The sequence below is a fragment of the Saccopteryx leptura genome, chromosome 1, assembly GCF_036850995.1.
Source record: "Saccopteryx leptura isolate mSacLep1 chromosome 1, mSacLep1_pri_phased_curated, whole genome shotgun sequence".
NCBI classification, from domain to species: Eukaryota; Metazoa; Chordata; class Mammalia; order Chiroptera; family Emballonuridae; genus Saccopteryx; species Saccopteryx leptura.
This window is the reverse complement of record NC_089503.1, coordinates 29,893,433-29,921,065: the sequence shown is the minus strand read 5'-3', so window position 1 is coordinate 29,921,065 and position 27,633 is coordinate 29,893,433. Positions and strand designations below refer to the sequence as shown.

Below are 27,633 nucleotides of genomic sequence, written 5' to 3'. Positions count from 1 at the left end.
TGGGGAATTACAATGAGCCTCATGTGCTGTTTTTACTTCTTCCTGTGCCTTTCCAGGTATTCTCCTAAGAGCTAAACTTAGTGTTGAAAAGACAGTTGATTATTCATAGGTAAGCAAATACAAGCTAATTCTAGAAGAATTACTGACAGGTGCACACAAAGTAAAATTCGTATGAAGATTCAGGACCACATATCACCCAAGGCAGAACCAGGCACCCTCAATGTGAAAGTTGTTCTATACATATCCTTTTGAAAAAAGAAGTTTAAGCTCCCCGACACAGCAAATCTGCAATGTGAGAGAGAACTGGCAAGTGTTGTGTATAGATTCAGCACTCCTGCAGAAGTGAGGAAGGCTGCCACTAAAGCATTTGCTACTTAAAAAGTTACCACTCTGTCACCAAGATTAAAAGCTTTTGTGGGTCAAAGGATACTAGCCAGAAAGTGAATGGCAGGAAGTATTTGTAAATCATAGATATAATAAGGGTCTAATAATCAGAATATATAAAGAAGTCTTATAACCCTACAATAAAATACAAATAACCTGTTTGGAAAAATGAGAAAAGAATCTGATTAGCTATGTTTCCAAAAACGAAATATCAAAGGCTAACAAGCATATGGAAAGATGCTCAACATCATTAGGCATCATCCAAACCAAAATGAGACACCACTTCACACACACCAGGATAGCTGTGATCAAAACGATAGTAACAAATGTTGGTGAGGATGCAGAGAAATTGGAACCACCATACATTGCTGTTGGGAATAGAAACAGCACAGCCACAGTGGAAAACAGTTTGCCGGTTCCTCAACAAGTTAAATATAGTTACCATAGGGCCCAGCAACTCAATTCTAGGTATATGTCCAAAAGAAATGAAAACATGTCCATATAAAAACTAGTACACAGATATTCATAGCAGCACTATTCATAATGGCCAAAAACTGGAAACATCCCAAATATCTATCAACTGCTGAATAAACACAATTGATATATCCATACAATGGACTGTCACCCAGCTATAGAAAGGAACAAAGTATTGACACATGCTACAACATGGATCGATCCTGAAAACATCATGCTAAGTCAAAAAAGCCAGACACAGAAAACCACATACTGTATGACTACATTTACACGAAGTATCCAGGCCAGGTTTGGTAAACCTATAGACAGAAAATAGGTTCTGGTTGCCAGGGGATGGGAAGAAAGGGAAATTGAGATGACAGCTGATAAGTATGGGGTTTCTTTTTTGGAGGTGATAAAAATTTTCTAGAATTAGATAGTGGTGATTGCACAAAATTGTGAATATACTAAAAGCCCCTGGACTTGTACAATTTACAGTTGTTAAAGTAGTAGATTTTATGTTATATAAATTTTATCTCAAATTTGTCTTAAGTTATCAATCTGGGAACTGGAGCTTAATCACATGAAGGGAGCCTGGGAATCTATGTGAAGAATCAGATATCCAAGAGGTGAGGAAGCTGGGATATTTTACACACCAACTCCCTCAGTCAGTGACCGAAGGTTGCTTCTCGGAGGCATTAATTCCTTGCACTTCTGGCCTGGCTGCAAAAGGAGCTCTGGTGGCCAGAAGTAGACCTTAGGCAAATAAATGTTAGTGCTGACAGCTGACAGGCCAGTGTGCCCCAAAAGGGTATAGGCAGGAGGTCTAGGCAGTGCACTGACAATTTTCCACTCTCTCATCGAGTTGCCTTGGGATTAAATACGAAAATCTGTTTAAAACGTTTCACCATGCTAGATACAGACACAGTTCTTAATAAATGTGAGTTATTTTTACAGCAGACTCCGTAAGGTTAAATAATTTGATCAAAACTGCACAGCTAATGCAAGGCGAAGCTAGGATTTATGCAGATCTGTCTACACAACACAATCTTTTGCATAGAGAATTACATTTACCAGATATATGCTAACCAACTGTGCAAACATACCTATGGGATGGCAATCATGTCTTCAGGGCTCAGCAATGATAACAAACATCTTGACTCTCTCTCCTCCCCCTTGTGTGCCCTCAGTGGGGGAAGCAGCTGCTTTCCTCACAAAAAGGCCTGCAGACTGATGTTATGTCTGCTCAAGTTGCCCAGGGTCTGATTATTACATGGTTTGCTGTGTAGGTGATTATGTGAGATTTAAAGCCTGCACATGTGCTGACAGTTCAGTCCAGAGGACCAAGATACAGTAACACCTGAGACTGGGGAAGCAGCAGGGTGACACTTTTCTCACCCACATGTCGGTCCTCCTGTTTGCCTCTGGAGTAATCTGACTTTCAGTTGACTCAACCAAAGAGCTACACTAGCAGAGGAAAATGGCGGCACTCTCCTCCCAAAATGCCTTGCATGACCCCCAGCTGAGAGCATGCGGAGGGCGGACATGAGGAGGTAGGGCTCAGAACCCAAGCCTACCTGATCAGGTAGTGGTTGACAACAGTGTCAAAGTAGCTGTAGTACACGGCGTTGTTCACATGGCCGTACTGGTCATTGTCCTGCCACCTTGTCTGGATGGGTAAGAAGTACCTGTAGGCCTCCTGGTGACGAAGACAATCCTCAGCTCGCTGGTTCTCTGATGACGTAGCCAAGGAGCGGACAGTCCTAGGGAGCATCTTCCAAACTGAAGCAGCCATATTGCTGATTGCTGCCTGGAAGAGTACCTTCAAATAAAAGAGCAACAAAGGACAAAACAGTCTTTAGCAACCTTGATTTAGTTTTTCAAAAGCAATTGCATTATATTTTGGCCATTGGTTTCAAAAGGAAATGAGATGGGTTTGTTTTTTCTTCCCTATGAAAGAAATCTTCCCTGATAAGCCAGGTCTTTGTCACTAAACTATTTACTTTTTAAAGGGCACCTCACTGGCCTGACCTGTGGTGGCGCAGTGGATAAAGCGTGGACCTGGACTGCTGAGGTCGCCGGTTCGAAACCTGGGCTTGCCCGGTCAAGGCACATATGGGAGTTGATGCTTCCTGCTCCTCCCCCACTTCTTTCTCTCCCTCTCCCTCTTTCTCTCTCTCTCCTCTAAAATGAATAAGTAATAAAGGGCACCTCACTAAGAAAGAAAGGCTTCGGCACACAACGACAGAAACAAGTGGAGCCTCTGCTTCAGTTTGACCAGTGGGAATGTAAAGCATACTTGTATGGAGTCTTCTGTCCCACATAGTATTTTCAAAGAGGGTCCTGATTCTGACAACATCTGTCACACCACTAAGCACGTAAAGATAGAGCTCAGGAGGTCAAAATGAAAATAAACTTTACCAGAAAACATTATCCACTGGGCCTAGTGACTGTACGGATTTTTTTAAGTGTATTAATTTTCTTTTAGAACAAAAGTAATGCCCTGCAGAAATCTCTCTTTTTTTTTTTTTGTATTTTTCTTAAGTTGGAAAGAGGGAGGCAGACAGACTCCCACATGCGCCCAACCAGGATCCACCTGGCATGCCCACCAGGGGGCGATGCTCTGCCCATCTGGGGCGTTGCTCTGCCGTGACCAGAGCCATTCTAGCACCTGAGGCAGAGGCCACAGAGCCATCCTCAGCGCCTGGGCCAACTTTGCTCCAATGGAGCCTTGGCTGTGGGAGGGGAAGAGAGAGACAGAGAGGAAGGAGAGGGGGAGGGGTGGAGAAGCAGATGGGCGCTTCTCCTGTGTGCCCTGGCCGGGAATCGAACCCGGGACTCCTGCACGCCAGGCTGACGCTCTACCACTGAGCCAACCAGCCAGGGCTAGAAATCTTTTAAAATATGCATAAACGAAGAGGAAAAAGAAACAGCCCAACAATACCAGCCATTAACACTTTCATGTGCATCATTTTGTCTTATATTTATATATATGTATAAACATTCTTAAATCGGACCTGACAATACATACTATTTTGTAATCTCTTCCACTTAACAATAATTATTAATATGTTTAAATACTCTCCTACATCATTTCTAACATTGAATTCAATTATACTCCATTGTAGAGAAGCACTGTAATTTATAAAATCCTCTATTGTTGCAGAGTGAGGATTTTTATTTCCACTTTGTTGTCTGGGATTGGAATTTTTTAAAAACAAACCTTCACACACACTCATGATTATTTTCTCAAAATAAATACCTAGAAGCAGAATTGCTGGGTCAAAGGGCAAATAAATTGTTAAGGATTTTGATATAAATTCATGTCCTCCAGAAAGGTGGTACCAATGTATAGCCTCCCCCCCAGCAGTGGCCAATTTCCTCGTCAATTTTAAAAGGCTTTGTCAATTTGAAGGTGTTCTCTCGTTTCCATACAAATTTAATGAAATGTGCTAAGTGGAAAGATGGCTACTGCTACCAGCTATGCTGGCATAACCAGTATCAGAACAACCCTTCTATTTGCAAACAACTATACAAGCTAGATAAAATGTCAGCGAAGAGCTCTTTGAAGGTATGAGGAGGTAATCAAGGCAGCAGGGCTCTATCGGCGGCAACCCTGGGGACAAGGCAAAACCCTAAAGCAAGCCTTGCACTCGCTGCCGCTGTTTCTCATCACGGCATTCGCCATCGACTGTGTGGGAAATACAGGCTGCAGAGATAACAGCCACCTAGAGCTTGCAGTGATCTTGCTGTGTTGGAAGAGCTGTCAAAAATTGAAAGGCTAACGTCCTAGAGAAGAGAGAGATGCAGAGAAGCGAACCTTCAGCAAATTCCCCTCAAGGCATTTGCTGCCGCCTAAGCTGCCCAGAGAAAACAGCAGAAAGCAACTGCTACAAGGCTCAAAGGCTAGGGAGAAAGGAGGAGTCTCATTGTGCTGGGGACTGGTCAAGACCCCAGACTTTCCGTTTTGACCCAAAAAGGGCTACTTCCTTAGAGCGAAGGCAAACCCTAAATTGACCAGCTTTCCTCAAGGTTATCTATCCAAACATCGTCTGCATGAAAATGACACCTTCCAGAGTCACCACAACTTTTCATACACAAAGTCTGACATTAACCCTTTGAGCAGTGTGAACTTTCATGTATGTCTTCGTGCCTCCTGACCAGCCAGAGTACAACTGTACAAAAAGTTTTATTTTAAAAATGTGTAAGGCAGCATTTAAAAAAGGCAAATGTATGTTCTTCTTGTTTCCATAAATTGGTTATGAAACAAACATGATTTTAAGTTAATAAAACTGGAACTGGAACTAATTTCATTTTTTGAAAAAAAAAAAAACTCACTCCCAGGGGTCAGTGAGCATGAAAAAAACTCACTATTCAAAGGGTTAAATCAAAAATTACCAGGCCTGCTAGGAAAGAGGAACAAATGACCAAAACCCATAATAATGTTTTTAAGACAGTAAAATAGTCCCACAAACTCACATTGATTTTTAAATAATTATGATTAACAGGCATCAATGGTAAAGCATGAATATCCATCCCAAATACATAAAAAAAAAACTCTAAAATTGAGAGCAGGATGATAAAACAATAGAAAAATAAGCAGAAGTCAAATATGATTCACAAATACAGACTTTTTTAAATGACCTTTAAACATATGAAAAGGTGGTCATAAGAAAAATATAAATTATAACTATGCTGAGATACCATTTTTCTTTTTTTTTTTTTTTTCTTTTTCTGAAGCTGGAAACGGGGAGAGATAGTCAGACAGACTCCCGCATGCGCCCGACCGGGATCCACCCGGCATGCCCACCAGGGGGCGACGCTCTGCCCACCAGGGGGCGATGCTCTGCCTCTCCAGGGCGTCGCTCTGTTGCGACCAGAGCCACTCTAGCGCCTGGGGCAGAGGCCAAGGAGCCATCCCCAGTGCCCGGGCCATCTTTGCTCCAATGGAGCCTTGCTGCAGGAGGGGAAGAGAGAGAGAGGAAGAAGAGGGGGAGCGGTGGAGAAGCAAATGGGTGCTTCTCCTGTGTGTACTGGCCAGGAATCAAACCCGGGACTTCTGCATGCCAGGCCGACGCTCTACCACTGAGCCAACCTGCCAGGGCCGAGATACCATTTCTCAATGATTCGGTTTGGTAAAAATTATAAAACTTGGCAGCTCGTAATCCTGACAAAGCCATGAAGAAAAAGACACTCTTATATATATTTAGTGGGAATACCCCATCTTATGGGAGAGGAATTTGACAATATCTAATAAAACCACAAGTGAGTGGTTTTGTTGGCCACATCTAAAATTACCTTGAAGATACCCCTTCACCAGTACAAAAATACATATGAACAAAGCACATCCCTGTTTGTATATGGAAAATATTGGGGAGAAACTCACATAGGAGATTGGTTGAATAAACTATGACACATTCACAGTGGTATATACTATGCAGTTGTAAATAAAAACTAAAGAATATGTGATGGGAAGTGATTTCCAGGATATCTTTGTTGTTGATCAAAAGAGCAAAATGCAAAAGACTATATATAGTATGCTACTTTTGTGTAAGAAAGAAGAGGAAATAAGATAATACAAAAGTATTTGTTTATACTTGAAAAGCAACTCAGGAAAGTTAAACCAGAAACTGAGGGTACAATTAACATGGTGGATAGGGTGGAGAAGGGGAACACTCCTCTGAATATAGCTTATTGCATAATTCTGGGCTTTGGAGTCATGTTAATGCTTTATATACTCACCCAAGATAATGATGATCATGATCATGATCATGTTAAATTAACAAAGATGGAGGGGAAAGAAACAGAATATAAACAGAAACAGATGAACCTAACTGTTACTGTTCACAAAACCTAGGGGATATTTTATCGCTTTATATTCATTTTGAAATATCCCCTAATTTTTGTGAGCAGTATACATTTCAAATGAATAATATAATTACACAGAAGGGAAAAGAATAACCACTTTTGAATACAGGGTTTTGACTATACACCCTCAGTCTAAAAACAAAAATTATCTAACACATATTGAACACTGGTTAGTAGGTATGTTTTTTGTAGTGGTCGGGTTAGCAATTCGAAACTGCTTTCTTTCTGTGAATCTAAGTCTGAGCAAATGAGTAAACACCGGTATAGTGAAGATAATGTTAGCAGAATTCTCACTTACAGAAAGGACTTGCAAATACAGAAAAGCGAAAAGACCAAAATGAACCTTCCAATGTTAGAGAGGATTTGGGAATACAGTATAAACTCCTAGGCTGGGGATAGAGATACAGATAATCCTGATTCTCCTTGCCTTTGGGGGCCCATTGGCACTCCAGTGGCCCCCAAAGCATATGTCCACAAATGCTACATAGTTCCAGATATTGTTTTCTAAATGCCTTGAAGAAATGACTGATTTCAATGCTAGGGCAGATAAAGTTATCCTGGAACTTTTCATTGTGCCAGAAAGTTAAGAAATGTTCAAAGAGTGTTGGGCAGGGCAAAAGCTCATAGGCACCCTCGAGTGGGCTCCCAGTGGCCAAATCTGGAACATTTGAACATCAAATTTAAAAATGAGATGAATGGATTATAACTCATTGAATTAAATAAGAATTCCCAAATTCACTAAATTAACAAATGGGAGTAAAGGAAATGATGTCTTATGTAAGTATGCCAAGTAATAAATGTAGAAAGAATATTTAGAAAACAATTATTTTGCAGACATCATAGTAATAATTGATTCAGTGAAGAATCATCAATGGATGCTGAACTACACTGGGTACAAGTTTGATGAGGAACAGAATGCTTGCATTGCCTCCAAATGAACATCACGTGACCCCTGATACAATGGACTGTGAAGGACATAACATCACTTCCGTGTTGTTTCTACCAACAATGCATTATCTGAATCTGATCATAATGAAACATCCGACAAATCAAAATTATAGAACATTTTACAAAGTAATTGTTCTCCACTCTTCAAAATATCAAGATCATGAAAGACAAAGGCAGAAGAACTGTTCCATTAAAGGAGACTAAGCAGATATGACAACTAAGTGCAATGCATGGTCCCCAGGTTACATACTGGACTGGGGAAAAAATAGGTAGCTAGATGGGAACTATCAGAATGATTGATGAAATTTTAATTTAGGCTGTAAATAAAATAGCAGTATTGCATCAATATTAAACTTTCTAATTATGATAGTTGTCCTGTAGTTACATAAAAGCAATTCTTTGTTTTTAGTAAAAACAAACTGAAGAATTTAGGAATAAAGAGGCATGACATCTGCAACATCCTGTCAAATGCTTCAGAAAGAAATAATGTATGTGTGTGCGGGAAGAACATGTGCAGGGAGGAGAGGATGATAAAACAAATGGAGAAAAGTATAAACAATTGGTCAATCTAGGTAGAAGATACACAATAATGTGTCCCATTATTCCTATAAGTACTGTATTCTATAAATTTAAAATCATAAAATATTTAAAGTTACCTCCAAAAAGCTGTCATTACTATGTTAACAAAAAATAGGAAAAATTTGACAATTTTGCCCAAGCACTAAAATCTATGAAATACAATCATTATGTTATGAATTCAATATATAGGTTAAATAACAGATTAGTCACAGTAGGAGGGAGGACTAATTAACTAGAAAATAGGTCCATCTAAATATTCAGATTGAGGCACAAAGAGATAAAAAGATTTAAAATTCAAACAAACATAAGTGATATATATGTAGGATACCACTTTTTTTTTAAAGTAACATAATTGTTGTAATTAAAATTCTAGATTGAAAACTAAAAAACAGTGCTGAGAGAAATGTATTTCTCAGTATCTACTAAAATTGTACAAATACATGACCTATGATCTAGTAATTCCACACCTTGGTACGTAGCCAACAAAAATGCTACATATGTCCACAAAAAGACAAATATAAGAATATCCATAGCAGCATTGTTCACAATAGACCCATACTGGAAATAATACAAATAATAGAACACTATTCACCAATGACAAATTATGACTTTCTTCAATTCACAATCACAGGAATAAATCTCAAAGACATAATTTTGAGGTAAAGAAACCAAGTACAAAAGAGTACCTGAGCTCATTAACAAAACAACACATGATAAGTGCTGGCGAGGACATGGAGAAAAGGGAACCCTCCTGCACTGCTGGTGGGAATGCAGACTGGTGCAGCCACTGTGGAAAACAGTATGGAGATTCCTCAAAAAATTAAAAATGAAACTGCCTTTTGACCCAACTATCCCACTATTAGGAATATATCCTAAGAACACCATAGCACTGTATGAAAAGAAGAAATGCACCCCCATGTTTATTGCAGCATTGTTTACAATAACCAGGATTTTGAAACAGCCCAAGTGTCCGTCAGTGGACGAGTGGATTAAAAAGCTGTGGTACGTATACACAATGGAATACTATGGGGCCATGAAAAGAAGGAAATCTTACCTTTTGCAACAACATGGATGAACCTGGAAACTATTATGCTAAGTGAAATAAGCCAGGCAGAGAATGAAAAATATCAAATGACCTCACTCATTTGAGGAATCTAATGAACAATGTGAACGGAGGAGCAGAACAGAGGCAGAGGCAGGAATCAAAGGGACCAGAGGGAAAGCGGTCAGAGGGAAAGGGGATGAGAGGGTGGGGTCAGAGAAGGGAAAGAGATTAGTGAAATTATATACACACAACACAGGGTTATAGAGAGCAGGACAGCAAATCCTGGAGGGAAGAGGGGAAGGCATTGGGGGAAGGAGGGAAGGGGATGTCGAGGGGAACACGGGGGTGAGAGAGAGATATATTTGGTGGGACACTTGAATCTATGTAAACACAATAAATTAAAATCAATAAAAAAAGGAGTACTTGACTTTATTTATATAAAGTTCCAAAACATCAGAAGTAATCTGTGATAGAAATCAGAATGCTCACCACTTTGGGCGGGAGATAATGACTGGGAAGTGGCGCAAAGAGGACTCTGTACTGTTAGTAATATTCTACACCATGTTCTACATGGTATGCTACTTTGTAGAAATTTATCAAGCTTTTGCTTTTATGAAGGTATTATACTTCAATTAAAATGTTTTCCCAAAAGTGTGCTGCATGGAGAGAAGCTACGTGATTAAACTGAGTTAAATCTCTGGTGTTTGGAGCAGTTTCTTTTTCTCTTCCTTTTATTCATTCACACAGGGAGTTTATCTCTGGTTCATTCACCCAAATGCAAACCCAGGAAACTTGAGGAGGTCAGGATTCTTCTTTATCCATATAAGGTCCTGTAATCTTGGTTGCTTTGTGGACATACATATATTTATGCAGCTCCCAAACAGGTATTGATGAAGACAGGCTTAACTCTCATATATTAGAAGAGCAAGTAATGGCTTAAAGTCTTTGATAAATTGAAAATAATCTGCCATAGAAATGACACTTAAAAGGAGAAAGCTCTTACCCCTAGACATTTTTACATTGAATTTCACCCTTAATCATCTGTACCTTTTGGTAACACAAAGCTAACATTGATCCTCTCTAACGCATACTAAAAAATCTTTAGAAGAAAGCTCTGCGTTTTGACTGACCGCTGTGAGCAAGCCAAGGGAAGTCATTTCTAAAATCCATTGGGACGAATTGTATTATTCAGTAACAAAACTCAGTGGCACAATCCAAAGAAAATTTTGGAATCTGCTCCATACTCAGATTTTACAAATACTATGAAGAGCTTCCCCAATCCTTTGGGAGTGTGCCCTGACTCCACAAAGGAAGCCGCCCCAAACGGGCACTTTCCTGAAGTCTCCGTGCGGGGGAGGGAGATCCTGCCATGCAAATAAATTCTCAGGAAGCTGTGAAGATATTAGCTATTTTGCTCAATTTATTCCACGCTGAAACATAATAGTACATTAGAAATCTGTTTTGATTTTACTTAATCTAATGAAAAAATGTTCATCTTTTTGATAAGTGCTCATTAGCCGTTTTTCTCTGACATAAACAGACAGGAAAGATGTTCTTGCGCTGCATTTAAAACGCAACTGAACTAATTACAGTGCAATGACTCAAAGAACAAAATCAATGCTCTCAAGTTTCTCACTTGAATTGTCTTTAGAGTTGAATTTAAAAAAAAAAAATCTAACAAAAAAGAATTTTTTTTTAAAGGGCCCTAGCAGTGCATTTTCACTTAGGTTGAATACTGTTTTAAGTAAACAAGGGCCAAATTCTAGCACATAATACAATTTTTTAAATTTTCTCGTGTCACTTGCTCTCTAAAAGTAGTTGCTGGATTTACCAACAAAAACTGGTATGTGCTTGGGCAGGGTTCGGTATTCTCTTCTTTGGAAGTCATGATAAATTTGCATAAGCAAATCACCCTATTTCACCTGTCCTTTGTGAGACCAAAAGCTGACAAGTAGGTAATATTTGGTCAGGGTTGGAGCCAGAATAGGGCCAGGGAATAGCAAGAAGCTAAGCGAGCCATACAAGAATGAAACTTACTTACAGGTCAAACTTATGCCCAGGACTTTTAGAAATATCAGATAGTTGTGGGCTTTTTGAATCACAGAGCACTGATTTGCTGAAACATTACCCTAAATAAGTCAAACAAAAGTAATGCCATTTCCCAAAATGCTTGGTTTCTGCTCCAGGAAGAATTTTAACTAGAGTAACCTAACTCCTTGGGTATCTCAAATCTGACTACACGACCCAAATGATTGCTTCAGTAACTTATTTTGTTCAATTTGTTTTTTATTATGAAATATATTTAACTGCAACTAGAAACTTTACAATTATTTTAGATCTAAGACATGTAAATTATGTATCTTGTTTCCCAACTCCCAGGCAAAACATCACAAAGGATAGTAAGTAAACTTAATCACTTAAATATATCACTTCTTGCCTGACCAGGTGGTGACACAGTGGAAAGAGCATCGGACTGGAATGCAGAGGACCCAGGTTTGAGACCCGAGGTCACCAGCTTGAGTGCGAGCTCATCTGGTTTGAGCAAAGCTCACCAGCTTGGACCCAAGGTCACTGGCTTGAGCAAGGGGTTACTCGGTCTGCTGTAGCTCCACGGTCAAGGCATATATGAGAAAGCAATCGATGAACAACTAAGGTGCCGCAAGGAAAAACTAGTGATTGATGTTTCTCATCTCTCTCTGTTCCTATCTGTCCCTATCTATCCCTCTCTCTGACTCTCTCTCTGTCCCTGTATAAATAAGAAGTGATATATATATCACTTCTTACCCTCTCTATGAAGTCAGTATTTAAATGAATATATGCAGCTTTTTTAAAATTATCGATTTGAGAGAGAAAGAAACATCAACTTTTTTGTTCCACTTATTTATGCATTCACTGGTTGATTCTTATATGTGCTCTGACTGGGGATCAAACCTACAACCTTGGTGTATTAGAATGACACTCTAACCAGCTGAGCTACGCAGCCAGGGCCTACATATAACTTCTTAAAGACTTGTTTGAATGAACAAACAAAATAGCAAGAACAGTCTACCACTAAGCTCATTCGATGGAGGGTTGTCGGAGTCACCTTCACGAATGTGTTTGCTAGCATTGCATAATCATTAGACATTGAATGAAATCTAAGACAGACTTCTTGTATCTTGCAAGAATTCAAATTGTTTTACTCTGTGCTATCATTCATTAACAAAGCTGTAAGCACAGTCTCACTGCACTCTGGAGCAAAAATGTAGAGCTTGAAGGTGAAAAATTCAGGGTGAAGAAGACAAATATTCATGTTTCAACTTCACTTGATGTTCAAGGGAACCTGGACAAGATCCTTCACTCGTTTAAGCTTCATAAATGAAAAAATAATGGGGGAACAAATACCTATGTTGCTGCTGTGTACAAAGCACATAGCACAGAGGCTGACATACCATCAGGGTTCAAAATTTAGCTGAGATCAATGACCCACCAATAGGACATGAATCTCAAGGATCTTTGCAGAAGCAAGCAGCTACCCTTCTCCTCTGTCACTCTGTGTCATTTTCAACATTCCTGGGCAATATGGAGTAAAAGACAAACCATTTCCCTGTGTTGCACAATCTGGTAGGTTTCAGGCATCAATCTACAACCTTGATGATAACCTTGTTATCATCATCCCAAGCCAACCAGTTCTCTTTATGAGACATCACCCCAAAGTGTCAGCATGTATAAGAATGCTGTACACGATGCATTCGGTCATTACGGGTCACGGAAAACCGGATCTTTTCTGTCATTCTATGGCTGGGTGTATATTTCCATCTATAACTTTAGATCAGTTTAGATTACTTTGATAAGACTTTGGGCTAGTACTTAACATCTCCTAGCATCAATTTCCTCATCTTTAAAATGAGAATTGATATGTTGTAAAGATTAAATGGCACGATGTACGTAAAGTGCTGAGCATGGGAGTTGGCACATAGTAAGTGCACAGCAGTGGTGGCTAGTTACTAAATATGAGCATATTTGAGGACATGTGACAGAGAAAAGGAAATTGTGATGTCAGTGAGCTAAACTGTGACTTTATTATCATCACCTCTAGACATAACCCTGGGTTTCCTTAGATCAAGATTTTTACTCATTAGTATAACAAATGTCTCTAACATCCAAAACATTTGAAACTCACAAAATTAGCCTGACCAGGCAGTGGCACAGTGAATAGAGTGTCGGACTGGGATGTGGAGGACCTAGGTTCGAGACCCCCAGGTCACCAGCTTGAGCGCAGGCTCATCTGGCTTGAGCAAAAAAATAAATAAATAAAAGCTCACCAAGCGTCGGCCAGGGCACATAGGAGAAGCTCCCATTTGCTTCTCCACCCCCACCCCCTCCTTCCTCTCTGTCTCTCTCTTCCCCTCCTGCAGCCAAGGCTCCATTGGAGCAAAGATGGCCCGGGCACTGGGGATGGCTCCTTGGCCTCTGTCCCAGGCGCTAGAGTGGCTCTGGTCGCCGCAGAGCGACGCCCCAGAGGGGCAGAGCATCGCCCCCTGGTGGGCAGAGCGTCGTCCCTGGTGGGCATGCCGGGTGGATCCCGGTCGGGCGTATGCGGGAGTCTGTCTGACTGTCTCTCCCCGTTTCCAGCTTCAGAAAAATACAAAAAAATACAAAAAAAAAAAAAAAAAAAAAAAAAAAAAAAAGCTCACCAGCTTGGACTCAAGGTCACTGGCTCGAACAAGGGGTTACTCAGTCTGCTTAAGGCCTGCAGTCAAGGCACATATGAGAAAGGAATCAATGAACAACTAAGGTGTTGCAACAAAAAACTAATGATTGATGCTTCTCATCTCTCTCCGTTCCTGTCTGTCTGTCCCTGTCTGTCCTCTCTCTGACTCTCTCTCTGTCCCTGTAAAATAAATAAATAAATAAATAAAATTTTTTTAAAACTGCTACCATTTGACCATGTGGGGGTAAATTCTCTGTTACAAGTTGACAAGCAGCATTATTCCACATACTCAACACCCCCAATTAGGATTATCATTGGGAGGGAGATGGGTTAGGTGTTTTATATAAATTCATTTCTTACTGTAAGACTTTGAATTTGAATGAAAATCTACTGTAGAATAAGAACAAAAGAACCATGCTAGCCTCCAGGAGGCACACACCCCGCCCAACAGCTAACCTCAGAAGACTAGATTATACGAACCCAAGGCCATGTTTTAAGCATTACAAAGATAGGGGACTCCAGGCTGGGGGAAGACTCAGCTGGCTGGCCAGAGACCAAAACATAGAGGGCTGAGTTATGCCTCTCAGCTCCTAGAAACCAAGTGCAAATCTAACCAACAATCAGTCAGTATTTATTGGATCCAGGATTATGAACAGCTTCAGCATGGTCCCAGAAATAAGACTGAGACATGAGAAATGGGCTGTGAGATTATTAAGATTGACAATGAACATGAACCTTCCTTTCTACCTCAGGACCTGGGCTGCCAGGCCGGGGTCTCATTCTGCAGTCCTTTTCTAGACAGTGAGATACATGCTTTGAAGAGTCACAGCATCTGATTTTGAAGACAGTTACTGCACAAGGCTGGTGATGGTACTCACAAACCTGGCTTCTTTTACACAATGTGCAGTCCAGGAGTCCCTGGACTGAATGTATTTAAAGTTGGCTCTTGCGCTCTTAGAAGAAAAGTGCATCAAAGTCAAATAAATAAAAATGTCAGAAAAATACCTGTCCTTCTCAAATAATTTTAAATTACATTGTTATTTTTAAAGCTACTCTGTTTCCTTACAGATGAGTGTTAACTTTGTGCCCCATCAGAAGCTTTTTTATGCATTTAGTTCCAAATTGTCAGGCTGCCTACAAAATCTGCAATGAAGCAATTAGAAGCCATAGAGTAAACAAAATGTGTTCTGTAGAACGGGGGGCGCAGGAAGCAGATCAGAAGTATTCACACACTGTATGTCAGGATGTTTCTGGCTTTTTCTCTGTTTTGTTCATTTATACTAATGTGTGGATAAGAGGGTGGAAAACATTTGCCAAGAATGAAACCCTAAGATTTATACGTAATTTCCAAGCTTATCCTTGGGAAAGAAGCCACAATCTGTTTGCAGACAAGTGTAAAACACTTGCACTTCCCTTTGAAAAACAACATCCAATCTTCCCTTAAATTGAGATGCCAGAGCAACTAGATTGTGATTTAAATCAGAGAACGAAATTAGTCCAGGTACACCAGGGTGGAAGGAGAGACAGAGCAGACACTAGTAAATAGCCTATGAATTCAAAATACAGTCTTCCCTCTGCCCCAGCCAATTCTGCCTTCCAACAAATGCGAGAAATAAATTGGCAGTTCACCTATGATTCACTGGTAAACAAACATTTTTCACCAGCGACTTCATGACCATCTTTTGAGCTGAGCCTTTTTAAATTCCATCAAGGACTGGGGTGTAACGGTAACTCTGAATTCACAATAATCATTGGCAGGGCTCTAATGAAAAACAAAAATCTTCACCCAATTCCAACAATTTGCCATAGTAACAGAAAACTTCATATTGTTAATGTTAGCTTGGCCTGGGGGTGGGGGTGGAGGTTAGAAACACAGTGAAGGGCAAACCGACAACAGCAGCTAAAACACGGCATCTCCTGGTTAAACCCAAAGAGATTCAGGTTTCAAGAGCACAAACACAGACCAATACCAAGATGGACTTGGCCAAACACCTTCAGTTGCAGCAGAAATGGCTCGTCCATCCTGGTTGGATAGAGGCCCTGCCAACTAAGATTTCTTTGTGCTCCGGGTAAATGAATCCATTGTTGGTTCTCTTACCTGCTGGATTAAGGATTTGACTTCCATATTCCCATAAAACTCAATACATATACCTAGGGATAATAACCCAAATCCATCCGCTCTTCTCTTTGGATTCTGTGACCAATGTTGATCTCTGCTGGCAGAGAACTGAGGGGTTGGGAGAGTATCATTCTAAATGGAGGAGTTTCTAGTCCAAAGAGGTGCCTTTATCTCAGCTAATATGTCCCCCCCGGCAGGCTGGCTGAAATCAGACCTATCTCTCCAAGGCAACGGCTTTTCAGGATTCAGCCCAAGGTGCCGTCTATTTCGTCCAGAACTCTGCCATCAGTAGAGCACACACTCTGTCTAGCCGGGTCTGTGTGGGTCTCCCCCACCACCCTCTCCTCTCCTGTGAAAGGCATCGATCCCGGGCAAGCAGACATAGCCAAAGACGAGAGAGCCTTCTACAAAATAGTTTTTGCAAAGGTTTAGGGAGAGATAAGGAAAGGGGGGTGATGTCCCACCAAATCTAACATCCTTGCATTAAATTCTGTCCAAGTGGGCTTTTGTCAAAATTATACCAAACGCTGGGAAGCGATAAGCAGCTGAAACCAAACTGGTCCTTCTTTACAGAAAGGTTCAAATTCAGCATCTTTTTTATGGGAGAGATGGGTTGGGAGGTGGGGAAATAGGCTTTTAAAAGACACAGCAGACCCCACAAACATGCCAATATAACATTGTCGGTGACATCGCATCCCAGGCGGCAAGTGAAGGAGACCCTCGGATTTAAGGCACCTAGACACTTGCCAACAGAATATGAAGACATTAGCGGGGAAAGAAACCAAGAATGTTTAAATAGCATCATTTAAAAGGCATGTAGGTCTAAAAGCAATCTAAGGAACAGTTTTAAAAATAATAAGCACCTAAACCTCAGAATAATTTGAACTTGCAAATGCAGAGAATGGGGAGACTGACTAAGTTGATTTCTGTTCAGAGACTTTATCTCAGGGCGCAAGGCTGGGCCGCAGCAATGTACACAAGTGGGGTGTAAAGTCAATGGGATTACATTTTCCTAATTATTTTCTGCTTGAGCTTTACAGCACATACACAAAATGCGATCAGCCGGGACTTGCCTCTCCAACAAATCACTCAGATTTAAACATTGCTCAGATAAACAAAGGAAGGCGGGGGAGAGGCACAAGGCTGGGAAAAGACAGAGAAGGGCTTCTTCAATCACAGTTGCAAGGAACAAAAACCTGGAGGGGGAAAAGAGCTGTTGGACTGCCACCAACTCTCCCCCACTGGAGACAAGAGCCCATCTGCTGAGCTCGGCAACTTCGCTTTAACTACCATTCAGCTCGCATCTCTGCAGAGATCTGTCTGCAGAACTGGCAGATGGACCCCTGCTTCCCCGAGTCGCTGTGTTATTTGTTTAATAAATTTAATTAATATCCATACTGCATTGGATTGTTCCCAAAAAAGGAGCCAAAGTGCTCCCTTTCCCTGATAGCTACATGATGAGTGATGTCCCAGCAAAGAGCAGTTAACGGTGTGTGGGGGCCACGGAAAAAATTAAAAGGACCATTTGCTCACATTACTTTGCACAGATTCATGTTTTGTGCAGTACACTAATATACTTTCTGATGGGTATTTTAACTTTATGAAAGTATGCGGTTCTATCAAAGGCAGGTTACCACTCCTTTCGGATTAGTTATTATTTTGGAGTGTTTTTTAAAAGAATTGAATTTAACCATGTATTCAACACTTGTATCTAGTTCCCCCAAATAATGGGGTCATGAATGGTAAGGTGGTTCCCGCTGGCAAGCAGCTAGCTCTACAACGAACTGTTGTAAACAAATTATAAAACTTCCCTGGTCGTATTGAAGTTGTATTATTTCCTAAGCTGAAAAAAGTGTGGTCGTTGCAAACATGGGAAATAAAAAGGGTTTTAGACAAACTCAAGGCAATAACACGTCCCTCTTCATTAAGTGCAGTGCCAAGCTGTTTGGCGATGGAGTCCCTGCAATCAGCAAATATGAATTAAAACAGTGTTCTGTTTGCCCTGTTATCCAATGTCATCCTGTCTTTCTTGGCAGCATAGTTCATTTTAACCTAGATTTCCCACGGTGTGTTGCAAGAAAGAATAGTCCTTTGAGGATATAAAAGTCTAGGGAATGCTGCCTCAAAGAAAGTTAAAGGAGTTTCTTCACTGCACGACTTCTCAGAGCCTTTAATGTGCTAACAGGCATTGTGAATATTCCTGTAGAGAGGAGATGGGTTCATCATAAAAGGAAATAATTCTGCAGCATTTGGCAGAATAAAAACCCAGGTCTCTTTGATTCTCCACTATACGCCATAGCTTAATTCAAGGCCTGGCAGATAGAAGGTACTCATTAGTCCTTGAATCAATGAGTCAATGAACAAATGAATGAATGGGCAAAGAAGTGAACCCTGAGTGGTGTTTTATAAGGATAATCTTTGGGCACCTGAACCTGACACCACTGGTAAGATTTTATTTTAAAACAATTAATAAAATCACTTCCATACTGAGGAAGAATTGACCTACTTAACCCAAATATTGAATTTGGTAGCTTTCAGATTCAAGGAGCTATTTCCTTATTTTAGGCTTATTCTGCATTTAAACTTTTCTCTGATGCTAAATATCCTAAACAATCCCTCCATTCCTAATATGTATATCATAAAAACTTAATCTTGTAGATTTTGTTTTTTGTGACAGAGACAGAGAGATAGGGACAGATAGGGACAGACAGACAGAAAAGGAGAGAGATGAGAAGCATCAACTCTTCATTGTGGCTCCTTAAGTTTCCTTTGTTGTTCATTGATTGCTTTATCATATTTGCCTTGACCAGGGGGAGAGGGGGCTGCAGCAGAGCAAGTGATCCCTTGCTTAAGCCAGCAACCTTATGCTCAAGCCAGCGACCTTAGGCTTCCAGCCAGCAACCTTTGGGTTCAAGCCAGTGACCATGGGGTCATGTTTATGATCCCATGCTCAAGCTGGTGACCTTGGGGTTTCAAACCTGGGTCCTCTGCATCCCAGTTTGATGCTCTATCCACTGCATCATAGCCTGATCAGGCAGATCTTATAAAATTTTGTAAACCTCTCAGCTCCTTGGGGATATCCTAATTTATTTGTCTTTAATATACCAAGCCCTTCCTAGAAACTGAGTAATGAATTCAATTCAGCCATATTGAGCCAATGAGATGTTTTTTTTAATTATGCCTTTCGACTGAATTATTGTTTTTAATTGATTTGAGGGGGGGAGAAAGAAAGAGAGAGAGAGAGAGAAAGAAAAAGAAAGAAAGAAAGAAAGAAAGAAAGAAAGAAAGAAAGAAAGAAAGAAAGAAAGAAAGAATGAGAGAGAAAGAAGTTGTTTATTTGTTGTTTCAAGAAGCATTCATTGATTGCCTCCAATGAAGCACACTGTATGTGTGCTGACCTGGAATCAAACCCACAGCCCTGGCTTTCAGGACGACGCTCCAACTGACTGAGCTAACCGGCCAGGGCCTCAACCGATGTATTTTGTATTATTTTAAATACAAAAGTGTACAAAGGCAAAATTATTCTGAGAGTTTCCTGATACTCTCAATGTCAAATCTGTCAAGCTGAAATTAAAGATTTATTTCACAAGAAAAATTAAAAATTATTTTCATATAGGTTAACCCTTGTACATTTTGTCTAAAACACTCCCCTATTGCTCATTTCATTTACGTAAATTTCCTATAATACTCCATCCTGTGGCTACAGCACAGAGTTCACTGTCTTTCTCCTACAATTTCAGACAACTACAGACCTTCCTGCTAATTTGAGACTCACAGGGACGACACAAACCCTCTCTGGATCTTCCATATGCAGAACAACTAGATGATTAAAAGTAAAACACCTGTTCCCTAGCTCAGCTGGCTACTAACTTCTAAACTTATAGGAAAAAAACTTCTGTTAGCTAGTGATTTCAACCTACTGATTGCAGTTTTATGATGAAAGATCTCAGAAGCCTTTGCTAACATTAAAACCATTAGGAGTAAAAGGAGAAATTAGGGAGCCCTTCAACAAACAGTGCATTTTTTAAAATTTCCTGGATCAAAATGGCCTTGAATTGGGAAAATAAATAATCAATAAGTAGAACTCGGAAAATATTATAGGCTAGATTTTAGGAAGTGGAGTGGGTAGAGAAGGGGACAAGAAACTGTATTTATTGCATATCTATTATGTGGGAGCCACGGTGTTCAGGACTAATAATAATAATAATAATAATAATAATAATGAATGACAGCTAATCTTCAGTTATGCGACAAATACTGTGATAAATATTTATATGGATATCTATATAAATATAGATGGGGAGGCCCAAAGGTACCATGACTATGATTTTAAGCTGAGGAAGCTGGGCTCAGGGATGTTAAGCAATATGCCAGAAGTCATGAGACTGGTGAATGGAGTGGGGAGCCCAGATGTGAACCTCGTCATCTGTCTCCAGGGCCCACAATCCCAACACTCAGCTTTCCCACCTCTTATGTGGGAAAGCTTATTTTAGAAGCTGTATACAATAATATCAGGAGCCTCTTGGCCCCTCCAAAATGGAAGGGGACATGACGAAAATATTTTGCATTAATACTTTAAACATATGGCACTGGCAGAACACTGTTATGACTGATGTTTATAAAAACTGTCCCTAAACTTAAATTTATTAACTTCATCAAAATCCTCGGTCCTTTGGAACTGGTCCAGCTGTCTTTTCCTCTACTAGATTTTGTGGTCCACCTTTCAGAGTGACTTTCTCTTGTATCATTTTCAATAGCCTACCTAACATGATGCATGCTATGATTGTTTATGTCCCCCTCTGCCTCCTCCTCACCTTAGCAACAGCAATCAACATAGGCACCTGCATTTAGCATAAACTCAGATGAAAGATAAGGACTTTCTCTATGGTTCTCTGTCTTCTCCCTCAAAACCATTATTTTCCTTTTAGGCGACATGAAACTTTTAATTTCTAGAACAATTTAACAAATATTTTGGTTGTCTACCACTTACTAATATTAATAAACATGTACTGGGCCCTTCTAAATGCCCTCTCTCTGCTACCAGGCGCTGGCTAGGATACATTCTGCAACTTCTACTTCACATCAATAAGGTATTCATTTTTTATTGCCGTGTAATAAGTGACTCCCAAACACTGCAGCTTAAAACAACAAATACTTGCTATCTCACTATTTCTGCTCTCACATGTTTCAACAGAATCTGGGCATACCTTAGTTGGGTGTCTCTGGCTCAAGATTTCCCATGAAATTGCAGCCAAACTGTCAGCAAAGGGTGCAGCTTCATCTGAAGGCTCAAGTCAAGTGGGGAAGGATCCACTTCCAAGCCCATTCCCAAGTTTGCAGGCAAGCTCTAATTCCTCAAGAGCCATTATTGGAATTAATGGAATTAATGGACTGAAGGCTTGTTAACCCACCTTTAGTTCCTTCCCACATGGGTCTCTCCACTGGACAACCCCACTGCAGCAGCTGGCTTTCCTCAAGAAAGAAAGAGATAGAGACAAAGACAGAGAGACAGATACCCCAAGATAGAAATCACAGTATTTAAGTTGCCTAATCCCAGAAATGACATCTCATCACTTTTCCCACACACTATCATTAGAAATGAGTTACCAGGTCCAGCTTATACTTAGGGAGAAGGGATTACACAAGAGTTTGAAAACCAAGAGGCAGAGATGATTAGAGACCAGCTTAAAGGTTGACTATCTCTAATATTACATTTTATGTCTCTAAAAGGGTACACACACACACACACACACAGCTGCCAAATAATTCTTGTCTTACCCATATTTGTGTTTTAAAACTAAATGAACACATTTAGGAAAATTCTCATGTATTGGAAATGCTTTGATTCATTCAACAAGTATTTCAATACTCTTAGAGTGCTTAATAGGATCTGATCCTGTTCTGGAACTTTTCTAAAAAGAAATAACTAAAATTGTGTTGGAAAAACTCATCAAGACCGTGACCAAGCTCTTTTCCCCCTAAGCAGAGACACAGGAGAATAAAGATTAAGACAACCATTATTCTTTCCTAATTAAAACCACCTCAGCACTCACTGTTAGAGACTATTTTAAGTATGTTTTCTGAGGCTAGAGCAGTGATGAGCAAATCCACCTGACTACAGTTATAAAACATTCTCTAACATCACCTTTAATAATCAGAGTACCAATATTTCAGCCTCTGCATGCCTTCCTCTTTTATCTTATAGCCCAACCGATCAGAAAATGGGAGAGGAGACGGGTATGTTTTTCACTGATTTCCTTCAAAACTCAAGTAGGGGCTATCAATGATAGAGGGCACAAACTATGTATCTGACCCCTGAAGCTCAGAAAACACATAAGCTCCTCCCGAATTTTAATTGCTTTAAGGGAGAAGAAAAGGGGAAATGTGAAAGGAAGCATTCTTAATTGATACCGCATTTGCCACGAAGAAACAGAAAATCCAGAATCACCTGAATTTATCTTGAAGCAAGACTTTCCTTCTTCCCACTGCCATCAATCACAATAGAGAATCCAGCTCTTCTGATTGGACCAAATAGGAATGAAGCAACATGACAAATAGGTACAATGATTACATGGACTTAATAGCCATGTGTTTGTATTTTCCTTTCCTTCCCCCTCCAATCCTTTATGGAAGAGGTATGGCATTTGAATGCAAATTGTTTTTTTTGGGGGGGGGAGGATGGAAAGTTTTCACCAGTTTTTTAAAAGAGCCAGCTAAACATATGGTATGAGACACTAAACTGTAGAGCTATAAGCTATAAATGTGACTGAAGAAAAGGGACGAAGTGACGGAAGGGATAAAGCTGAAATTTAAACTTCAAATTATGTTGTTGAAAATAGACAGATTTGAACTTTATATGAACCTTAATTCAGAACTCATATTATTTGAGTTCACAATGATGCCACCTTTACTTTACTAGGCTATAAATCAGGGGTCCCCAAACTTTTTACACAGGGGGCCAGTTCACTGTCCCTCAGGCCATTGGAGGGCCAGACTATAAAAAAAACTATAAACAAATCCCTATGCACATTGCACATATCTTATTTTAAAGTAAGAAAACAAAATGGGAACAAATACAATAATTAAAATAAAGAACAAGTAAATTTAAATCAACAAACTGACCAGTATTTCAATGGGAACTATAGGCCTGCTTTTGGCTAATGAGATGGTCAATGTACTCCTCTCACTGAGCACCAATGAAAGAGGTGCCCCTTCCGAAGTGCGGCAGGGAGGCCGGATAAATGGCCTCAAGGGGCCGCATGCGGCCCGCGGGCCGTAGTTTGGGGACCCCTGCTATAAATAATGAAATGTGTTTACAAACTTTAATATTTCAATTTCCTAAGTATAAGGCTCTAATTTATAATCTTCTCTACATTTTCCCAGAGTTCAATTCTAGTTCTTCTTTAATATGAAAAAAAAGGATCAGAATATGAATTCAAAAATAGCTCCAGTATTCTTTTCCCAAATGAACGCTAGACATTCCCCATCTGCTCTCCTAGCTACTGACAGTTACTTTTAACTCTCCTTTACAAACCCATTCTAATACAAATACAGAAAGAAATCTGTAAAATATTTCAAATTGTGACTCATCTCACAGTACCATGTTTGACCAAACTTAAGTTCTCAAGAAAAGACGGCTTTGAGTGAAGTCTTACATGAAAACTTGTATCTCCAAGCTTAAAAAAAAGCTATACATAAGCTAAGTCAACAGATGCAATCTGACATGAGAAACAAATAGTTCTCATACACAGTTATACCCACAAACAAGGAAAAAAATTCATCTGGCCTAAAATTACCCACGTTCCCTAAAATTATAAGTACCCTAGGCAAGTTGAAAATGTCTGCTTAAAAGCTTTAAAGCTAGACCTAATTTTGTTTAAAGTAACTGCTCAATTTCCTTTCTCTTAACAGGAAAATTAGTTCTTAATGCCTGGGCACATTGCAAATTTGAAGTTTAGAAAGATCAATTGCTTCTCTTTATTTTATACCCTCACGCTCAAAATGGCTGGCTCAATTCAGATGACACTTTCCTCTAAACCTCACTGTACAGCTATGTGACTGCTCAGAAAGTATGAGTCATCGTAAAGAGGTTATAAAGCCTATCTCCTCTAAACTAAATAACAGCTTTTATTGCCAACCTGAGGAGACTCAAGTCAAATCAGTCTTTCTGCAAGCCAGTGAATTAGTTCTACAATCTCCTACAAGAGCCTTCTCAAACAACGTGCAAAAAGGAGTTAGCACAGCCTTTGCCAAAGGAGTTGAAAAAACATCCCATTGTGTTTCTGTAATTTACTGATGAATTTATGAGAGTCGATTATTTTGGCAACAGAAAGATCTAACTTAACTCTTCCAGTTCAGTTCTGTATTTAAGTGATACCTTGCAGTTTACATAGTAAAACTTAATCAGGTAATGAAGCAAGGCAACACTTGGTGTTCTACTACATCATAAATAAAGGGGGTTGTCATGAGTTCAACCCCATTGTGTCTCAAACTACCTCAGAGCTACATATGCTCAGCCCACAGCCAAGGGATCAGTGGGCCTCTTATCCCTTCAGGCTGAGCAGAAAAGGGAAAGGAAAACGATGAAAGGTCCTATTTAATAATTTCCAAGCCTATTATTTCTCCCATGCCTTCCTTTGGTGTGTTCTCCCCCCCCCCCCCCCCCCAAGAAAGCTTTAAAAATATTTTCATTATAGTGGTCTATGGATCACAAGGAACTCAAAAGAAAGAGTCTGTGATTACTTTAAAACAGGGAAATAAATACCACAAGCTACAGCTGGGTGGGCACCCATTTTCCACTCAAAAGCTAACCACCCACTTGAACCCATCAGCCCTGGTTTCCCGCGGCCAGGCCAGACAGGTAGGCACACACTGATCTGCCAAGCAACATTGCCCCCAAGAAAGTAGTCCATAAGCTGGCCAATCACAGGGTCCCTTCTCCTCGGAAGGACATGACTCAGAGGAAGTAACAGAGGCGCTTTTCTAACTGCCACCATTCTAACTCACTCACCTGTGGGCTCTTCCAGCTGTTTCACTTGTCACCCACCTAGAACCTTCCAAAGCCAAAATGGCCTAAAGAAACACATCTTGCTGACGGATGCACGAAGAGAATCCAGCTAAAGCACAGATGCTCAAGGACAGTTCAAAGCTATGGTGGTTTGATGCTGAGATGCTGAGAGTAGTTCCCGGGGAAGGAGCGTGGCGGGCCGTTCTCTCTGCTCCAGGTCGCGAGGCAGATATAACAGATCGCTGCGAAACCAGTCCTGAACACCTTTTCTCGCTTTCTGATTTATTTCATAAAATATTAATCTTCTTTGGATTTCTTTAGATTAAGGGTAAACAGCTTAGGTCTGTATGGCACTTTATAAGTACATCTGTTTTATTTACATACAAGAAGTCTCATTCAACCCAAAACTACCAGGTGTGCCACAATTGACTACAAAATGTGAACAGAATCCTGTATGCAAGTATTGTGTGTTTTCAGGCAGTGTGTACTAGCTGTGAGCAGGGCCACCATTCCAGCATTCACAAGCGTAATAGAGAACTGGGAGACACCTTAGGACACTAAAGCTGCTTACAGCCTCTGCGCCAAGGTAAAAAAAGTCAGGTGTGCTAATCATCACAGTAGAAGGCCGAGGCCTCCACTCAGAGCTTTCAAAGATATTCTAAAGCTCCCTTTACTGCAAGTAGGATTTTCACGATATGACTTTCTCTGAAGCACAAACTGAATAGAATCATGTCGGTCTAATCCTCACATATTTCTGCCAGCTGGGATCCTGGATGTTGAGATGTGACCGCCTTACCATGGGCCTGAAACCACCTATCTGTTTCACATGGGTCAGTGCACAGCCATCAGATGGAGACACTCTGTGGTCACTGTCCCAGTGAATGAGATCCAAACCACCGACGGGGAGGGGAAAGGCAACCAGTTCCTTCTTCCAATCTCCCAGGCCACCGCAGTCCCTGGGTGATGGAATATCAATAGAGAGACGAAATGAATTGTTCACCTAATTGTTCTGTGCAAGCTGAATAATTGCACGCTTTCCAGAAAGGCTTTGTAACCAATGCGATGGCGTTAGATCTGCCAAAATCTTTACCTGGAAGCCAAGAGCCTTTCTTCCAGCAGCCTCACTCCTGCCACGGGTGATGGCAATCCTGGTATTATTTCCAGAGGAGCCACAAGCATGGCAGAAATATCAAAAACCATGTCTTTCAAAATGGAAAAATTGCCATTAAGCGGCACCCACGGAGAACTGCTATCTCCATATATGCCAATGTGAAACAGTCGCAAACCCTGGCGTAATCCATTACACACTGAAACAGCCAACAAATGGCAAAATAATCTACCTTCACAGTGAGCAAACTTGGCCCATTACACATGATGCCCACATGTTAAAAGGAAAAAGAAACGTGATGAAATAAGAGGGGTTGGGAGCCTATTTTTTTAAAATATCGAATATTGTGCAAGAAGACTAAGAAGATGCAAAATGGAATATTCTCATCAAGGAGTCTTGAGGAGGATAAAAAAATCAGCACCAAGATAGAAAATTCTGACATAGGCGTGTTGAGTGAGCAAAGAAAATCCTTAAGAGTAGCAACAGAATTTTAGTCACAGGATACTCCATATTACTTAATAAGCCAAGAGAACAAGGCTTAGGAAGATGTCTTTATATCTCTTTCCTTCAAATGTGCTTGAAGCGTTAAAAAACACACACAATAAAAGTTCTCAAAACAAAACACTTGTTTCTGGGAAAACAACTGATGGTAGCACTTGAGGCTAATTTAGTTTTGGTGTAGTTGTTTTTGAGCAGGTAAGGCTTCACAGGCATTGTCAGAACAGAAGCGTCTCCCTGCTGCCGCAGTCTCCAGACACCCTTCCCTCCTCCCAGAAGCCACCGCTCTTCCTAGCTTCTTATGTTTCTTTCCAGACGAGACTTAAATATTCTTTAAACTCAATTTCTCTTATTGTAATTTCCTTCTATAGGCTCTTGCCCATTACTGCTTTTTATTATTATTATTCCTTGCAATGGTTTTTCATTATAATAATCAAGGTCTTTTCTCCTCGATAGGTCTGTGTTTATACAGTTTGAGATTCTGCAACTGGCTGTTTCTTCTCGGATGTCCTCATTCTTCATGTTACAGACTAATCGACATGTCTCCCTGTGCTTCAGGATCTGATAAGAATACAAAGATGGGCCCTGGCCGGTTGGCTCAGCGGTAGAGCGTCGGCCTGGCGTGCGGGGGACCCGGGTTCGATTCCCGGCCAGGGCACATAGGAGAAGCGCCCATTTGCTTCTCCACCCCCCCCCCCCTTCCTCTCTGTCTCTCTCTTCCCCTCCCGCAGCCAAGGCTCCATTGGAGCAAAGATGGCCCGGGCGCTGGGGATGGCTCCTTGGCCTCTGCCCCAGGCGCTAGAGTGGCTCTGGTTGCGGCAGAGTGACGCCCTGAAGGGGCAGAGCATCGCCCCCTGGTGGGCAGAGCATCGCCCCTGGTGGGCGTGCCGGGTGGATCCCGGTCGGGCGCATGCGGGAGTCTGACTGTCTC

General features: G+C 40.7%; 1 protein-coding gene across 2 annotated transcripts in view; it reads right to left on the bottom strand.

Annotated features, from left to right (window-relative positions):
* LOC136391945 (uncharacterized) overlaps window positions 1–27,633 on the bottom strand; it is a 189,735-nt gene that overhangs the window by 105,271 nt on the left and 56,831 nt on the right. The window contains exon 2 of one of the 2 annotated variants that reach the window (XM_066363874.1): window positions 2,415–2,659. In XM_066363874.1, the coding sequence (XP_066219971.1) occupies window positions 2,415–2,632 (218 nt within the window). In that variant the 5' untranslated portion in view covers window positions 2,633–2,659. The remainder of the gene's footprint in view (window positions 1–2,414; window positions 2,660–27,633) is intronic. The other variant, XM_066363883.1, reaches the window with a different exon arrangement.